Here is an 18,090-nt window from a genome sequence, read left to right on the forward strand (position 1 = left end):
TATTAAATAATCCCGTTTTGAATTTCAGCCACTCCACGGAATTAAGATGTTCTTTTGTTTTCCATCAAGTTCTTCAAGTTTCAGTAACTATTTTTTCCTCTTTTGATTTTAAGAAAGAGGTGACGTCAATTGTTACACACACATCTAAAAATAGCCAAAAAATCCAGAACTTCCGTTCTGTTGGTTGTAAGGGGCAACCTCCTTGGACAAATCACTACCAAAGATCTCCGGAGACAGCTTAGGAAGTAGGAAGATCGGTATGAGGATAATGATTGGCGTTTTAGCAGGACCAATGAGAACTCAGCCAGCGGGAAACTCCGCTCCAAAGACCATTGGGTTAGCCGTTCGTGAACCTGACATGACTTCAGCTGAAAAAGAAAAAACAACTGGAATTCCTCCAGCTGAATTAAACCCATACACGTAACAAAACGCCAACAAAGCGCCCTTGAACAAACACTGCCGTTAACCACCGCTGTTTACACATGATGCATGACTGTACCACGAGTGGTCTGGCTGTTTGAACAACCAGTCTAATACTGTCATGATGTGGTACACATAGGGTGAAATCTACACCGGCCCACCCCAAACATGCAAAAAGAGCTGACTCATGAGTTCATGATGATACAGAAAGAAGAAAGGTCACGCTGTGTTTTAAAAGATGATGTGTTCAAATGTCTCTTGAGAGAGACTGCAAGACAAGGATTTTCACCTTTGCATTGCCAAAATGAACACCCCAAGTTAATAACTGTCGATGTCCATGAAATATGGATGGCGTTTTGGCAGCAAGGCAGCAAAACATATTGCCATTTAATCCATTATGATATTGATTCATATCTGCTGTTGCACCTCAGACGGTGCAACAGCCTTCCTCAGCGTTTACCAACACTCAACTCCTGAGAAGCAATTCAATTGTTTTTGTTCTATACAACTACGATTTGGAAATATTTCTGCTGACCCATGCAGTAACCGGAGCCCCAGCGACGCGTCCTGCATGCAAATAATCATGGCAAAATCCTCATGAATCACTGCCTCGATACATTTCGCCTGCACTCACAAACGCATTCCCCAACGCTGAACTCCACAGTCGTTTGCCCTTAGCGCTGTCCCATATAATAGATCTTTGTGTGATCCCATGGACGGGGTGACGCTGAAGCAATGGCCGTGACGCCAGAGAGAGGATGGTTTTTACTGAACACGTTTCATGAAAGAGAGTCCACTTTATTTCCTGTCGGCGGAACAGAGCCAATCACACTTGGGACAATACGCCTCCATCCTGATCTTTTGGTGCTCAGAATACAGCTGGATGTTAAAAAGGCACACAACTGCAAATGAGCATGATGGCTAGTTATTGGTTAGCATGCTACTTGGATAGTGCAATTGACATAATAGACAAATAAGACATAATAAGACAAAGACATAATACTTCTAAACTCCCCATGGGAATTTGCCTATTTCAAGGAACCATGGGATTAATATAATTTGAACTGTCTTGGCACAGACAAATATCACATTGGCTCCCACATATTTGAAGATTATTAGGCTTTGATGCACGGTTAACAAATGACGTTCAGGAGGGTGGGGAATTTAAAAGACCGTTTGGCTGTACTTTAACACTTCAGCATGTGTGCAATTTGTGAAAACGAAAATATCCTAAAGAGCCCAAAGTCAAGAAGTCTGCACATTCTCCAGCAAGGCCATGATTAGCAGACTATTCAGAGCAGCACTTCCCTCAAAACAGAAGGCCGACAAAATCTTGATTCACATTTCAGCAAGCCACTCGACCTCTTCCATCTCTCAAAAGGGATTTTTTTTGCTGCTGTGTTAAAAGACATAGAGCAGAGACGACCGCATGTGCACCAAAACACAAGAAATGATTTATGACTTTATGGCTTCACAGTTCTTTTATTTTCCTTCCAAGGATGAAGGTCTCACTGACCATAGATGATACAAACTGAAGAATAAGCACATATCTGCCCCTATTCAATGACTCCGTAAGGATAGTGAGACAGCCTCAAAGTGCCTCATCGGTGCTGGGCCTTTATCGTCAATAACAAGAGAGAACAAGAGACCGAGAACAAAAGCAATAAGTCACCACACTCAGTGAATGGTTAGTTATGCGAGTGTGTGGGTGAAATGTATTAATTCCACTGTGTGTGTGTGTGTGTGTGTGTGTGTGTGTGTGTGTGTGTGTGTGTGTGTGTGTGTGTGTGTGTGTGTGTGTGTGTGTGTGTGTGTGTGTGTGTGTGTGTGTGTGCATGCGTGTGTGAGTGTTTTAGAAGGCTGCTCTGCCAAGATTAAGACCTGAAAAGACACCGGCTTTTAGCCTTTTGAACTGCTTCAATGAAAAAAACACATCGTCCTGTCGACGATAAAGGCACTTTTGTCTTGGGTCTAGTGCACCATTATGGTCCTAGGCTTGCCTGACAAATTGACAAAACTACACTGTAATGTGTGCAAACAAGTTAATGGGAAAATAAAAAGAAAAAAAACAAAAATATTTATCTATACAAAGACTACACACATACAGCATCAGCTTTAATAATAGGATGCATCATAGGATATAAAGAGGTATTTTTGCATAGTTTTAGTCCATTCATTCTCAGTTAGACTGGATACTATTGAGACATGGCAAACTTCTGACACATTCAGCATCAGCCCTGATCGGCCACACATTTAAACACTTTTTAAATACTTTTTTTCACATTTTCGTAGCCTACGACAGCAGCTAACATGTAATGTTGATTTGAACTTTTAACGATGGTTCACTTAATGCGCCAACTTTTTCATACTTCAAAACCACTTTAAAAGCTAGAAGCAATTTCTTGATGAAAAGGTTAATATATGCATACGACGACACAAACGGAAATGTAACCAGAGTACTTAAAAACTTGGACGAAACTACTAATCCAGTTAGGAAGCTCGTTTGCCGACTCAGCTTCCCTGAGCTGTATGGAAATATAAAGAGGCGGATTTCAGAGACACCAGGTTAATCAAACAAATTAAAAAACATCCTGACTGATTGAACTGACCAAGAAAAGCTTGCCACTGGTAGGACATTGATTTTACAACATACTTTTTAGCAATTCACAAATCTGCAAGAGAACATATTGACATAGTCCAGGGATGAAGCAGAAGTTGTACTATTTGTTCTAGTACTTGTCCAGAACAAAATGCCTTTAATTAATTGCGTGGCAGGCAGGCATATTGCCTAGTGACGGATGTTCCTGGTGGTGACCTGAGGGATATCGCTGCCACTGATGCAGAGAGGTTTCCTTAGTAGCCTTCTGAACTCTGACAACAACATGGACAGAGGTCACGACTAATGCACTGGCGTTAACGAGGGTGTAAGTCACAGAGGTAATTGTGATATTTTATATCATTTATATTTATAAATCACTGAAGGAATGCCGAAACCTTCACAGAGATTAATTGCTTTGGCAAATACACATCTGTTTCTGATACCAAAAAAGTGTAGGTAGGGAAAACAATATCCAACAATGAAATTATATATATATGCCATTTGGTGGACAATTTTATCTTCAGCTTCTTACAATACTGTGAGTGAGTGCATAGTACAATACATTCTTAGCATGGTCGGTTCCCAATTGGAATCGGACCCCAAAACAGCCGTGATGTCATGCTCTACAAGTTGAACTGGACATTCCCAAATGATGTGTGCGCGTGCGTGCGTGTGCTGTAACTTTGACTCTGCACATTCCTACCTTTGTGGAAGAGCTCGTGGAGGCTCTCTGCGCTCTGGCTGAGCACTGCCCAGACCTCATCCTCCTGGAGTGGGCCCCCGCGGACCTCCAGGGCCTCGGCCAGAGACACATGCATCTTCCCTGGGACAGCGAGGGGGGGGAAGGGAGACCGGGTTAGGAGGTGGCATGGGTCAGACGTAAAACACAATGCAGTTTGGGGAGTTGTAATGCATAACCTCAACTCGGGTGTCTGGTGTTGTGTTATTACATCTTGTGTTGCGTCTATTTACTGTGCCCCTTTGCCTGATCCAATGAATTGCCTTTTTAGGACCATTATTTACTATCTAGTATCTACACTCTCTTGTCCAACTTTTATCATCAAATGTGCAGTATAATATGGTCATTCAGTACAGTGGTATATGTTCTTAAAACAAGGGCAATCGAGCTGCAAAAAAAACACATAATAGTGTTGATAAATAATGAATTAGTTAGTAGCCACGTCTGGGTGGTCTAGCTACTCCTGCAAGGTTCACACAGTCATGGAGGGGTGGAACATATGCTGAACCATGTGGTATCACATAGCAACCACGACACCAGGTAACAACACAACTCTGTCAAAGTAAAAGCCCTCATGGCTGTTCATTAGTAGTGTTTAACATCTGCTCATGAATAATATAATTTACAACGTGGAAGAGAAAAGCTAATTTGATTAATAGAATAGGTTTCTGTTGACGATAATTTTGCAATTACAGGTCAAGTACAGCACAAAATACACATTTTTTATCCATTCAGAAATGAAAACATAAATCAAAGAAAGAAAACACTGCTTGAATTATCTTATCACTGGGCAAACAAATTCACAGACACCAGAATCAACTTCCTCAACAAACCAATCTCCCTTTGTTGGCCTGTCAAGAACAGGTGTACACACAGTACTTACACATGCTTTATACATGGCTAAGGCCTACTTTACACATCATCATGCTGTTTGTCCAAGAGCTCCTGTCATGAGTCTGCCTGAACCCATCTATCTCCTCTCCAAAAACCTCACCAGGTAAAGGGTTGGTTTCCCTGAATCTCAATTATCGAGCTTACAATGATTGAACTAGCTAATGTGCCATTGTTTATGTCGAAAAAAGGCAGGATTCAATAAACATGGCTACAAAGATTAAGTTTTTTACCTGCACTTCATACTTCTTTTGGTTGGGGTTCAGTAAAGCCTGTCATTTCCATTCAGTTTGTTTGCTTTGAATTTGTGCAAAGTTTTCTTGTGTGTCCTCTGAATTGGGTCAATTTCCTGTGTGGGGCCTCCTTTGGCAAGCTGGTTTAACAGTTCAATAAGCATGACTACAATAATACAACTAAATAGGATTTAGAAAATGTGACCGTTTTTCTTTAATTACTGCTAAAAATAAGATTGGTATCAAAGAGTTAAGTCCAGAAAACTTGTTGCATCAATATAAGATTTCAGAGGTCATTTAAGTAAAAATACTTCAGGCAATATCAAGGACGTTGGAACTTGATGAATAGAAATGCAATTAAGCTTATACAACTTTCAACATTCCTTGCATTGCTTCTGGGAAAGCACCGGCAGATATTGAAAGAGCAACACAACATTTTCTATAGAAGGAACAACCTGCCAAAGCCCTTGATTAAAGTAGACGCCCACTTTGGTTTCATCATTAACTTAACAAAAACATCCCAAAAACCTCTATTTATCTAAAACAGGTTATGGGCTGAGAAAAGCAAGTTGTAAACCTACATCCTGTTTGGATAATCCAGATGGAATGCCATCAAGTAACCTAGTTTGCAACCAGAAACAAGCCCCCAAATTAACCTAACCAATCAGAACACCTTGCCTTTCACATAAACAAAATAAGTGGAACCACCCCCATTCATGTCCCAACTCCAAAACTAAAAGCCTGTTTCCTAAACACTCACCCACTCCAGTTGGGGCCCGTATGTAGCCTATATTCAGTGTATCTGTGTATAGCTAACATCCAGGCCAAAGTAACTGAGCACTGAGCAAAGCAACCGTCATCATGTTTGACTCCCAAGCCTCGGACTGAAAGGGGCCTTCCTATGTATCTCAGGGATGGATGTGGGGCAACATTGTTCAAATGAGTATCTGTTTGGCGAGCCGTTAATGAGTAATCACTTCAGCCATGTTTATGCAAGAATGCACGTTTATTAATCTGGTTAATGGGGAGGTGCGCGAGGCAAAAGGGGGGGAGTCGGTTACTACCCTATTCTGCCCCTTACTCATTAAAACCTGGTAAAGTGGGCTCTGTGGAGGCTGATTGTTTTTTGCCCCACCCCTTGTTATTTCAACAGGGACGTACAGTGGAATGTTTTTTTATCCACACGGATGCTGCGAGCGGAGGCCAGCCCCTCTCCCATTGGCCCGGGGGTCTTGGCTCATTATGGAGGGGGGGGATTAGGGGGGCAGTGGCCCAAAACAGTGAGATCAGACAGCCTTCATCACCACCACCACCGCCGCCACACCACCACACCCTCAAAGCCACCACAAAACCCACTGTCTTTTATTCAAAACCTGCGGGGCGATGTTTGTTTGTGAGGTATTCCATGATATTCCCACACTACAGCACACAAACACAAAGCTTGTTACTCTCTCTGATGCTGTGTAGAGCTACGGCTTGGCTCCAGTCACAAGGATTTTTAAGAAAATAATCCAGGAAACGTGATAGCGTGCTTTACTGGGTGCTTAGGTAAGACCTGCTTCTCTCCCCTCCCTCTCTGTAACATGGCTTTAAGCCCCGTAATGGGTTTGAAAACAAGCCCCAGAGAAAATATTCACCCGTTTAGCAACTCTTAAAGAGAAAACCACTAAAACGGTTGATTTGACGGCTTGATTTGGTGTAAAACATTCTTGACTTCCCAGTCATTGAGAGATTAGAAAAGCTTTTAAGGACAGCAGATAATTTCAACTCAAAAACTGCTGCAAGACTGGAAGAAAACTAAAATAAGATGTTTGGCATTATTGCATTACACCAATATTGTTTTATTTCTACATAAGGTATCAAAGTTGACAGTTGAATAGACAACTTTTCTTCTGTCCGTTTTTTCAACATTATAACCAGAAACCATTGAGACCAGAAGTAGCCTAAACCATCAACAAAGTTGAAAACCTCTCCAGGTCATTCATGTGAAACAACAACTTATGTAACATTAACATGCCAAAACGTGGACCGGTATCTATTATTAGAGTCATATCATGGCACCTGCACAAGTTGCAAACATATGCAAAACAGTTATGCTGCAGTGCAGGTAGATGCATGCATGGACTCAAGTCAAGTTAACAGTAAATAAAAAAAACTTCTCATACGCAGGCTAGCCGAGCTGCTCATTTCCCTGAATCAAAGTGTTCCATGATTCACACCATCAACCTTGATAAACATGCCAGCAAGAATCACGGGGACCAATATCATGAATTGACATCACCCCTAAAGGATATGGAGAGCCACAGTATTGATGCCTTTGCAGCAAATGTAACTAACTTATTCAGAGGACTGTAGCGGTTATGCCTTTTGTTTTAGTTTTTGGTGAATGTTGTTTTATACTGCTCTTGGCCAGGTCTCTCTTGGAAAATACTTTCTAATTTAATTCTCAATTAGATTCTAGTGGGCCTACCTGGTAAAATTAGGGTTAAATCAAATTAAAATAAAAAAAGTGGACCCCTTCCTCGGGCTCCATAATTGTTCCTCCGCTGACGACCAAGCCACTACTCTCCGCCTATTAATGTTTTCCAGGGCCACTGAGGCCACCAGGCCGGTGATTATCAACTCCTGCTACGAGGACAGAGGGCCCTGGATTCTCATTTTGGTCTCCCTCAACCTCATCCGTCCCATTCCTGCTAATCATAGGGTTGCTATGGGTACCGTGACATGCAGAGCATGCTCTTACTAAACCACACCCCACCCAGTCAGTCAGTATATAAACCGACCCTTTCCACACAAGCACACACACACACACACACACACACTGGAGATGAGGTCAATATTTTCATATTTCTCCCCCTCACATCCTCCCTTCACACTTGCCAGATATCTCAGGGCCGAATGCCAGCGATTATTTTTCAGTACCTCTGCAAGTGGTCCTTCATGAAGCAGGTGGGGGGAGGTGCTTTGGAAGAGCCTTCTTATAAAATAGTCCTAAACCTTTATACAGTCTCCCTTGCCACCTTCAGTTTGGATTGTTAATTAGTAAGTATAGTACTAATTAACAATGTGTAGTACATGTTTACACTATCTGTAATGGTAGAGGAAGAGAGATATCCTGATGATCTCCCTGTAGGATTGATACAATCTCACAGTGGGACGGGTATGTGTTGGGACTAGCAGGCCTTGGTTTGGGGAGTTGGGAAGGCGCAGGCACGATTGGTCTTCATATTCAACCGTCCGCCCATATTCAAGATAGTGCCAAGACTGTGCGTCACTGAATTTATAACAATTCGACACGAAAACAAATCCATTTCTTTCCACTGCTTTTATATTTCCAAGTCAAATCGATTTTTTTAAACGAGCGTAGCGGACACACTTGTAGTGAGATCTTTCTAATCCTACATCAAGTTGTGTGAGCTCCACAGTATTTAAAAAAAACACAGGTTAAGTTAACATTTATTCTTACGCAGTAACGCAAAGTGACAGTAACAACATCAACCCGTTCATGTGCTCCACAAACCCATCTCCAACGTATACTCAGTGGACAGAAACGTGACCGATACGTGCGACCCGCACTAACGGCGCCTGTTCTCCAAGCTGTTTCAGTTCGTCGGCGGTTTAGTAACTTTCGTCCCGGACGAATGGACTTTTTGAGGGTTCAGAAAGAGACTCACCGGGGCAGGGTAGGTCAGAAACGAGCTGGAGGAAGAGCGGCTCGTACTCCGAACAGGCTCAGGAGCGGGCAGAGCGACGAGCCCCAACGCCATCCCATCCACAATGCAACATCTTGAGAGTTGGAGGAGCTCTGTGCGGAGCAGCAACAGGTTTACCTTTTTCTCCCCAACAACCAGGGTACAAACCCCCCCTACTCGAGGCGACGTGTTAGCCCTCCACCAAGCGGTAGCGTGTTAGTGTGTGTCAACGCGAGCAGTAACGTGTATAATTGTTCTTGGAAAGGTTCACTTCAATCCGCACTGGGCACTATTTCAGCCTTCCCTTTTCTATCCGCGGCGGCCAAGTTACCATTTTTTCGTGTTGCCGTACTGAGAGCTGTTTAACCCCTCCTCCTCCCTCTGCCCGCATAGCGTGGGTTGACCGGGGAGGAACCAGACACCCGGCGCCCTCCGCTTATTGGCTGCCGGCTGGCGGACCGTCACAGGGCCGAGAGTCGTCACTATAGTAACACACAACTGGGAGGAAAATATTCAAGTGGTCCATTATTGATAATAGCGGCAGGGTAACATAACACACATATTTCAGTTGATTTCAAGTGTCGCGCGTGCCTGTCACGTGTGTAGGCCTAAGTGAAGGATGCCTAAAAGCACAGGATGGATGTTTAAGGGTTAAGGTTGATTGCGAGGTGAATGAATGCTACTATGAAAGACAAATACCAAACACACTAAAAAAACAAGTGCTATGCAGGTGAATTTGTAAGTGAAAACGAATATAATCGAAACACGTTGCCTCTTTAGAATTAGGTCTTGTAGGCCAAAATAAAACAGTCAGTCAGTGTTCATTCTTGACGTGCACTACATCAGAGCACTTTTGGCGTTATGGAAACAGGCGGGCTGCTTGAGCAGTCAGGAAACAATTCGCAGTGGAGTACTTCCTTCCTCGCGCTGTGCCATAAAACAGCCCGTGGACAGACAGCAGCCAGTCCGTTTCTCGCGAGGTCTTTGCCATCTGCTGGATGTTAGATGTATGCACATGCAATGGGCCTACAAATATATGAGTGCAACTTTTAGGCATTCAATTAATATAGAGAGGCGAGATTTGAAGAAAAAAAAAATATATATATATATTTAGAATACATAAAAAATGACACTTTTAGTCTATATCTTTCACAGCAAAGTAAATTGTTTAATCTTCATTTAAAAAGTAAAAATTACTTGTAAAATACAGGTAAATGTGTATGGTATGCATCCAAGGATAGAAAATAACAGAATCACATTTTATCTCTCTTATTCCCTTATTTGAAACATCCCGCCCACAACCTGGGCCGGAAACCAGAAACAGAAAGAGGTGGAGTTTACCACCTTATTTCCTGTTTCGTTGTGGAGATATTCTACCGAAGATACTCATTCGTGTGGGGGGATGAAGCTTACAGAATTGCATTTTAATGAGTGAATTGTACTGAAAAGTGTGGTCCAAGACTAGTTAAGGACAAATATATTTCTGCGTTAATAGCCCTTATATCATCAGGAGGCTGTTCTAGTCTGGCCTACCTGTAATTCATCACCTGATAAACATCACAAAATGTCACCAAATGAGAAACTTTTGGCACTTTGTACTGTTCTTCCATACCACTAACCTTTATCCACAACACGTCTAATATAGTCCAGTAAGAACAATATCTTGCCGTGACTTTTCAAGAATATAATTATAAAGTGTGTGTACGTGTGTGTGTGTGTGTGTGTGGAGTGGCGCGGGTGGAGCACATAGATCAAATATTATTTCACTTAAAACAAATTGCACAACATTTATGTCTGTAAAACAGTTGAATTGAATTCAACAATTGTATTTACGCTGCCTCTACCGATTAGAACAATCAGATTCAATTAGAACCGGCATAGGCTTAGTGGGACTCGGTTCCCATGGTTTCTACAAATGAGCAAATCAAAAGCATTGGATTGTTCGTGAACGACCCATCACTGACTGCTGAATGAGAGGTGTGTATATCAGGAGAAGTCAACAAACACAAAGTAAGTCAGAAAGAGTAAAAACTAAAAATATTTTATTCCGCGTGCTGTGCCTACATATACTGTATATGTGTCATGAAGCAATGTTATATATTTGACTCATTGATGTAATTACTAACTCTCCAAATAAAGAGTTGCATGATCGAATAGCAGGGCAACATATGCTTATATGCATACACTTTTTATTTAATGGAATTATGTTAATTTGCTTGTACCAATTCCATGTTGTTGTAATGATTTAAATAATTGTTATGACTTAAATGAATCATATTATCAATAGTATTACTTTGGGTCAAGGCGGCAGTAATAAGACTTCTGTAGAGAGAGAGTGAGAGAGAGAGAGAGAGAGAGAGACTCAGGGGGGTTGGGGGGGGGAGAGACATAGCCTCCCACATCGCACCCCTCCCTTCCCGCGATTGAGCCCCATCTCTCTCTCTCCGCACTTTGACGTCACATGTGCTCCGTTTTAGTTGCTATAGCGACATGTTTCCCTAACCCTCTCCGGGTTTTTTTCTTCTTCCTCTCATCATCCACCCTAGCTTTTGTGCGTGCGTGTGTGTATGTGTGTGTGTGCGCGTGTCGGTAGGTAGGTTCACAATGTTTCACGGGCAGCAGCAGCATCTTGCAGCACGCAGAACGATGCTCGCCAGCCGGTGAACGAGGAGTGATTCAGCATCCGTTTTTTTCTGTTGCTCAACGCCACGATTGTTTTGTGAGATTTATTTTTGCATTGTTGTCGCGCTTTTCCCATCAGCAGCGTTTCGCCCGTCATTCCAAGCAAGGTCACCGTAGAGGGAAAAGAGAGTATAACGATGTTTCCAGTCGGAATGTTTTGAGCAGGACTGGACCAGGACTGTTCCCGGACTCGGATCGGATCGTCATCAGCTGGCACGGAATGGTAGGTCTGGGATGGGGAACGGCAGCCCCTGCACCGCGGACGGGATGGACGCGATGCGGGGAGGCTGCTGCTGATGATGGGAGCAGGAGGGTGGGGTGATGAGTATGGATCGGAAACGAAGGTTAATGAAGTCCAGTGATCGCGATGCAAATGTGGATGAAGGGTGGAGGAGAAAAGAAAAAAAATGCGAGACTATCCCTGATACCATAGGCGACTCTGTGTGTTTGTGTGTGTGCCTTAATGAAGCGACCTCTTATACCTTGTTCAACAACGACGACTACGATCCATCACGGAGCATCACATGCATCACTGCGTCCCGAGCGCTCCTCAATCCAGGATACACTGAATTATCAAAAGGGGGGGGGGGGGGGGATACCGCATTATTGTTACTCGATTTAACGTCGTTATAATGGCAATGGGCTTTGCATCATTCTGGTGTGCGTGTACATCATGACACAGAATAACATGTTATGATGCTGCTGCCCCGGTGGTTCTAGGCATGTACAACATGTGCTGCCGTGTTATTATGATGATGTTTTAGCAGCTCCTCAAAGAGCGTGTTGTGGAGTGAGACTCGGTGCTGACGCCCGGGCTCTGAGCACACGGTGATCTGGGATGATGGCTGACGGTGCTGAGGTTAGAACATATCAGGGTAGGAGTGGTGCAAATGGACGCCTGGATGACGTTCAAAACACAAGCAGCCCCCAAAACACACGCACACACCCACACACGCACGAGCAAACACGGACGTGCACGCACACACACGAATCCTTTTAGCGGTCTGCTATATCTCTAATAAGTCCTAGCGTTGCGTAATGTGGCTTTTTTTTTTGCCTTTCAAGTCATCCTTCCTCTTGGGATGCAAGTCACCTGCTGCAGCCCTTGTGTCTTTAACGAGCTGCTCTGTCCTACTTTAGAGGGATCGCTTCTGAAGGATAAATGTTAAGGAGAAGAAAAAAGCCTAACACAAGTCACGATGTGTTGACTTGAAGGCAAGGTTGTCCAGTTTCCATCACGTCAGGAAGCATGTCTCGACGCAGAAATCCGCCTACATTTGATGAACCCTTTGGATGTTTTCTATGTCTAAATAGTGTGGCGGGGTGCAACTTGTGCATTATTGATGAGGAGACGTTAGCAGGCGAAACCTGCGGGAAGGGTGGAGGAGGAGGAGGAGGGGGAGGAAGAGGAGGAGGAGGAGGAAGAGGACGTCCCTTTCGGATGAGGTCCAAGTTTTGCTGCAGACGGGATGGTACAGAATACGTAAACACGCAGTCCTCCGCGAGTCTCTCATCCTCTAGATGTAAGACTACGTTTGTTTTTATCTCAAATCACCTCGGGAAACATTGCTGCAAATATTAAGGATAAATATATATATTTCTGTTCCACATAGGCTTCATTTAAAACATCATGTACGATTCGGCTGGACTGCTGATTGAACGGAAAATACCCATTACAATCCATTCATTGGGATTTGGCATGCGCCCAAATGTTTCTAAGATACTTCCCCTCCAGCAAATCGCTCTGGTTTAAACGTGAAGTGAGCCCCGAGCTCTTATTTCCAAACGATCACCCTGCCGGGAAGCCGGTAAATCGTGAGGAGCTCCTGCGATGGCACAGAAAGTCCATTCGGGGAGAAGAACAGGGCTTCAGAATTGTGACCTTGTGTACTAAATTATTCATAAGCAGGAGACCGTGAAATGCTGCAAAGAGCATACTTAACCATTTATAAAGCTTTTTATATTATATGGATACAGTTAGTAAAACTATATATTCAAGTATTTTGTTAAAGTTCATTCATCTTCCTCATCCCCACGGTTATCCTCATGATGTCATCATCATTGTTATCTTCATGACGTTTATACACATATTATGATCAATTGTAACAAGGCAAGGTTAACATAGGTTTAGATCACATCTATAATCACTACTATTTATCTGAAGGTATTTGTCTTGTTAAACCTAAATGTATTTGTTGCAATAATTGTCACCTCTGTTATGTCACAGTAATGCAGTATTTTGTGCCGGAGGAAAACAGTCAACAGATCGGTTTATATGAATGAGCAGAGGTTAACTCCAATGGAACTGCACAATATGTTACATTGTTGAATTCAATGTGGTATATAGGGATATTTAAAGCATGTTATTGACCGTTTTTTTTATTATGTTATAGAGAGCTTCCAAGACTGCTGCTACTGTGAAATCAAATTTCCATCCCAGTGTCTGTTCAGGCAACTGTAGCCTAACATTAGATACAGCCATTGAACTATATTTCAGGACTAGAGTTTCCATTTGAGAACAATATACGACTAAATAACTCATACCTAATTCATCGTGGCTGGATGATGATTTTTGGGACAAAAATGTAGAATGTGTGATGTAGCCGGACCAGATCTGTCCATTTTGCTGTTTACCAAGAGGGTTAGGTGCCTCAGCTCTTCAGCTCTTATCCTGCTACGTGTTATGTTCAGCCTCCCTGCTGCAAGGCACACATTGTAGTTTGTTATGACAAGACACACACACAGCAGATCCGCTTTCAGGGGGATTTTTATGCAAACGGGAGCTGTGGATGCTAATTATTACCCAATTATGGCCTTCTCCTCTCTTAATGGTTAAGTTAATGATTACCTATGTTAATTGGTCGTTCCATAAAGGATTATTTAGGGAAACGAGCCGCAGTTGAAGCATGGAGGAACCGGAACAACAGAATGCGTTGGTTTATATGTGCTAGCGTATGTATAGGGCCCCCAACTTTATATGAGGTATACAGTCTCATCCCTGGTGGACTGGACCAACTGGTAGGCTGGCGTTGTCTTCTCTATCACTTATCAGAGTAGGAACTCCCACTTGTGATGTCACAAAAGAATCGATCTGAAAATGGCAGGCCAAACCACCTCACACCTGGCGGTGAAACAGGGGCCCTTTAACACTTGACTGCCTCACCAAATATGTTGTTTCACAGACAGGACATTATGTATGGAACCTGCATGATGGCACCACACATAATGACAAACATGCTCCTCAATAGTGATACTGAATAACATACCTTAAAGGCTGGCTACAAATTATGAATGCCCTTCAGTATTGCCTCAGAACTCATTGCAATACCTGTCAGGCTGACTTTTATTTGAGAGAAGAAGGAAATCGAGGCATTGAGGAAATAACTGCGGGAGTCGTGTAGAAGACACATACCATCCATGAGGTTAAATGAATACTATCAATGGACATACACCGCTGTCTTATATAGCTTTCTCTAGCTTTACCAACAGTTCTTGAGAATATAAGAGGGAAACACTTATAATTTCCTGTGGTTTGTACCATAGTATGGATGTCTATTGCATTCATTTAGGATCCTGCTGTTTTCATGTGGTTTTCCTTCGCAATGTATTCATTCACAATATTAAACAGCATGACTATATTGTTGCACTCAGTTTTGAACGCCCATGGTTCAAATCATGCTTGTTATGGGAAAACCCAGCAGTGCCTTGTGGATTGAGTGAAACAAATAGCCAGACAAGTTGCGCTGCCATGTCCCTGAAGCTGGTTTGGGTTGAAATGCTCCAATATAGTGTTGATAGTTCTGAATTCACTCGTTTTTTTAGTCCTACTTGCTCTGAATTGGGAATCAAAGACATATCACGACAAACACTCTACAACAGATCAATAGTTAAGAGACAGTGATATTTCTATTTGGAAGTATATAAATAAAGTAACATTGATATTCAAAGGGAGTGAGCTTCTAACAACCCTTCTCAGGAGTGTCACTCTTGTCCCTGTGTTCGCTAGCGTTTCCATGACTTCAGAGGAGAAAGAAGACATTCAGCATTATGTACATAATTGGATGTGTTGAAATGGGCTATGAATTAGGACAAAGTGATTAGAACAAATCTTTGGCAAGAAGGAAGCAACAATTAGTCAGCTGGTGGACGTCTGGGTGGATGGATCGTAGCGCCTTTGTTTATCTATACTTTATGGACATTCTGCATAAGGATTGAATCGGAATGTCGTCAAGTTTTGACGCAAAGCTGGACGGGGCGGAACAGCCGGGCGGGCTGCTCTCTGCAGGGTACTGCTGACTGCGTTTCACGCTCATTAAGTACAGAAGGCTATGTGTCCTTATTAACACCAATTTACTCTGGAGAATCTGCAGCGTCGGATGCTGGCCTCTCCACAGCTTAGCCTTTAAACGACGGGGCAGTGTTCCTGACCAGAGAACAACGACATACGGACCGGGAGGCTGTGCTCTGCTGTACAAACAATAACATCAATAAATAATCGCCAGAGAGCCCTGATTCTCCGGAGCCTCTCCGTAGCGGTACCGTCTCTACAGCGGCGGTGGAGGGTGTAGTGTCGACTTGTTTTTCCTGGCTGGGGCCTGCGGAGCCGAGGCCGTCCCAGAGGGGTGGGGGTGGGGGGGGGCTGTGAGCTGCAGGCCCGTGCGAGGGCCCTGCTTGGGCGTGTGTTTGGCTCAGGCTGCACACTTAAGCAACGCCGCGTACTGCAGGAGAGGCTGAGGCTGCTAAACCGAGCAATCACCGTGGAGCTGCCGGTGAATACCAGGAGCAGGAGGGGGAGGGAGGGAGGGAGGAGGGGAGAGGGGGCAGGCTGGGAACAGGGATGACTGGCTAGCTGAAGGGAGGGATGGATGGATGGATGGATGGATGGATGGATGGATATCCAGAGGGATGGATTCTGGATGATTTGATAGAATAGATGGTTAGATGGATGGATGGATGGTGTGACAGGGGAATGGATGGACGATGGATGGATGGATAGGTAGATGAGCTGGGGGGGAGGGACAAAGGGGAAACATAAATCGGTTAACCATGGGCGCGTTGTAGAGCATTGTAAATGCAGGGGTGTCACCTAGGGGCATTCACAAGGGGAGGATGGGACAGGGACTGTTCATGGGAAGCTGCTGCTGGATCCCTCCGGTGTACAGAACCAAAGGCTGTGATCAGGGAGAGAACAGTGGTCATTCAGCTTCCTGGTGAATAGTCGGAATCACTTGTTATGCTGCGACATTCACATGACACAAAGATCCTTAGAGTAAATGGAGGCCTGAATTGCCCGAGAATGAATCCCGGCTTCAACAGATGAAATGACGATTGATGAGAGTTCATGGTAGATATTGCTTTTCTGTGGACCTGTTTAAAGAGGTGGCACTTCATTGGTTTCTGTCAATTGTTTTCTATGTGATAACATCCTTTTATGGGATAACCTGTCACAGAATAAGCCTTTGGAATGCTGTGTCTACCAGGGCCCTCCTCCTAGAGTTAAACTGGCCTTCAGGGGACATTTACATTAAAGGGGCCCCTGGCTGGGGTTTTATGTAGGGTTCTGTGTTTTGGTGATTATACTGTGTCTAACTTGGGTGTTTAAGGTAATATGTTCTACATTACATTTGAGCAAGTCCCAGTTGTGGGATCACAACTGCTCCTGAATTGCCTTGCATTACACTGTTTTCCCATAATAAAAGGACACTGTGTTTTTTGTGTTTTTAAACGTTAAATAAATGCCTGTAGGGATATTGTATGTTGAAGTTATATGTATAGGACGGCATCTTTATTATGAGCAATGTCAATGGTGAAATATGAAAGACTTTTACTTTGAAATTAACCCTCAGCCCAAGAGACCCACTATCTGTATCGGCAAAGTGACTGGGTCAATCTCAATGATATTATATATAAAGATTAAATTAATCAGGCATTAGTAATCCTCATCATTGTCATCATCAGGGGAAACCCAACAATGGAGCACAAGATTGACCAAAGGCAGAATGATTAGAGTGCATTTGCATGGACTATTGTCCAGTGTGTCAGAGAAGCCCTGCCCAGTTCCCATGCCCCCCTCCCCCTGTCCCCCCTGCCCCGGCGTCTCCACAGAACCTGGAACAGCCTGTGAATATTAAGAACCAGCAACAGTAGGGAGGAATGGCAAGCGACCCTGAAGACACACAAAGACAAACAGTAAGACACACAGAAGAGCAGACGGACTGACTAAGCTCTACACTGAGTAGTAGACTTACAGGCACACATGAATTAAGCCACTCAGATAGAAACATGTACAAATAGACAGATGTTGAGATGCAAATATGATACAAATGCATGCAGATACACACACAGATATAATGACACGGATGTATGAAGACACACGATCAATCAAAGACAGTTCTAGTTTAGCTCTGATTTATGTCATAATATTGGTACCCACCTGCTTTTTATTGACTTTTTTTTATCTAATTTGTATTCACTTTGTTTCGGTTGAGGCTGTTGTGTTATTATGCACCAAGATGGTAAAATAACAAACCATAATAATAATAATAACAACACAGTCCCTATGTTTGTTTATTAGTTTTTTTGGCACAGAAGGCTGATGTCTTGCTATGAAAGAGGAAACAAACAACTTTATCAGGTCACGTAGGCTACAGATTTCCAATAAACTAGAAAACACACACACACACAAACTACAAACACACACACACACACACACACACACACACACACACACAGACACTCAAACAGAAAACCAACAAGAGATTTATATTCATCTCCCTTAGTAAAATTGTTGAATAACTTCAAAGACAATTGCAGGCTTGAAAAAGGATTTCACTT

General features: G+C 43.2%; 1 protein-coding gene across 5 annotated transcripts in view; it reads right to left on the reverse strand.

The window, feature by feature from the left end:
- The window catches only part of ptpn13 (protein tyrosine phosphatase non-receptor type 13), a 60,403-nt gene extending 51,494 nt beyond the window's left edge, over positions 1 to 8,909 (reverse strand). For all 5 annotated transcript variants that reach the window (XM_079756208.1, XM_079756206.1, XM_079756207.1 and 2 more), the window contains exons 1-2: positions 8,557 to 8,909; positions 3,723 to 3,842 (exon numbers count right to left, since the gene is read on the reverse strand). In XM_079756208.1, the coding sequence (XP_079612334.1) occupies positions 3,723 to 3,837 (115 nt within the window). In that variant the 5' untranslated portion in view covers positions 3,838 to 3,842; positions 8,557 to 8,909. The remainder of the gene's footprint in view (positions 1 to 3,722; positions 3,843 to 8,556) is intronic.
- Between the last annotated feature and the right edge of the window lie 9,181 nt (positions 8,910 to 18,090).

This window comes from Pollachius pollachius, assembly GCF_949987615.1.
Source record: "Pollachius pollachius genome assembly, chromosome: 18".
NCBI classification, from domain to species: Eukaryota; Metazoa; Chordata; class Actinopteri; order Gadiformes; family Gadidae; genus Pollachius; species Pollachius pollachius.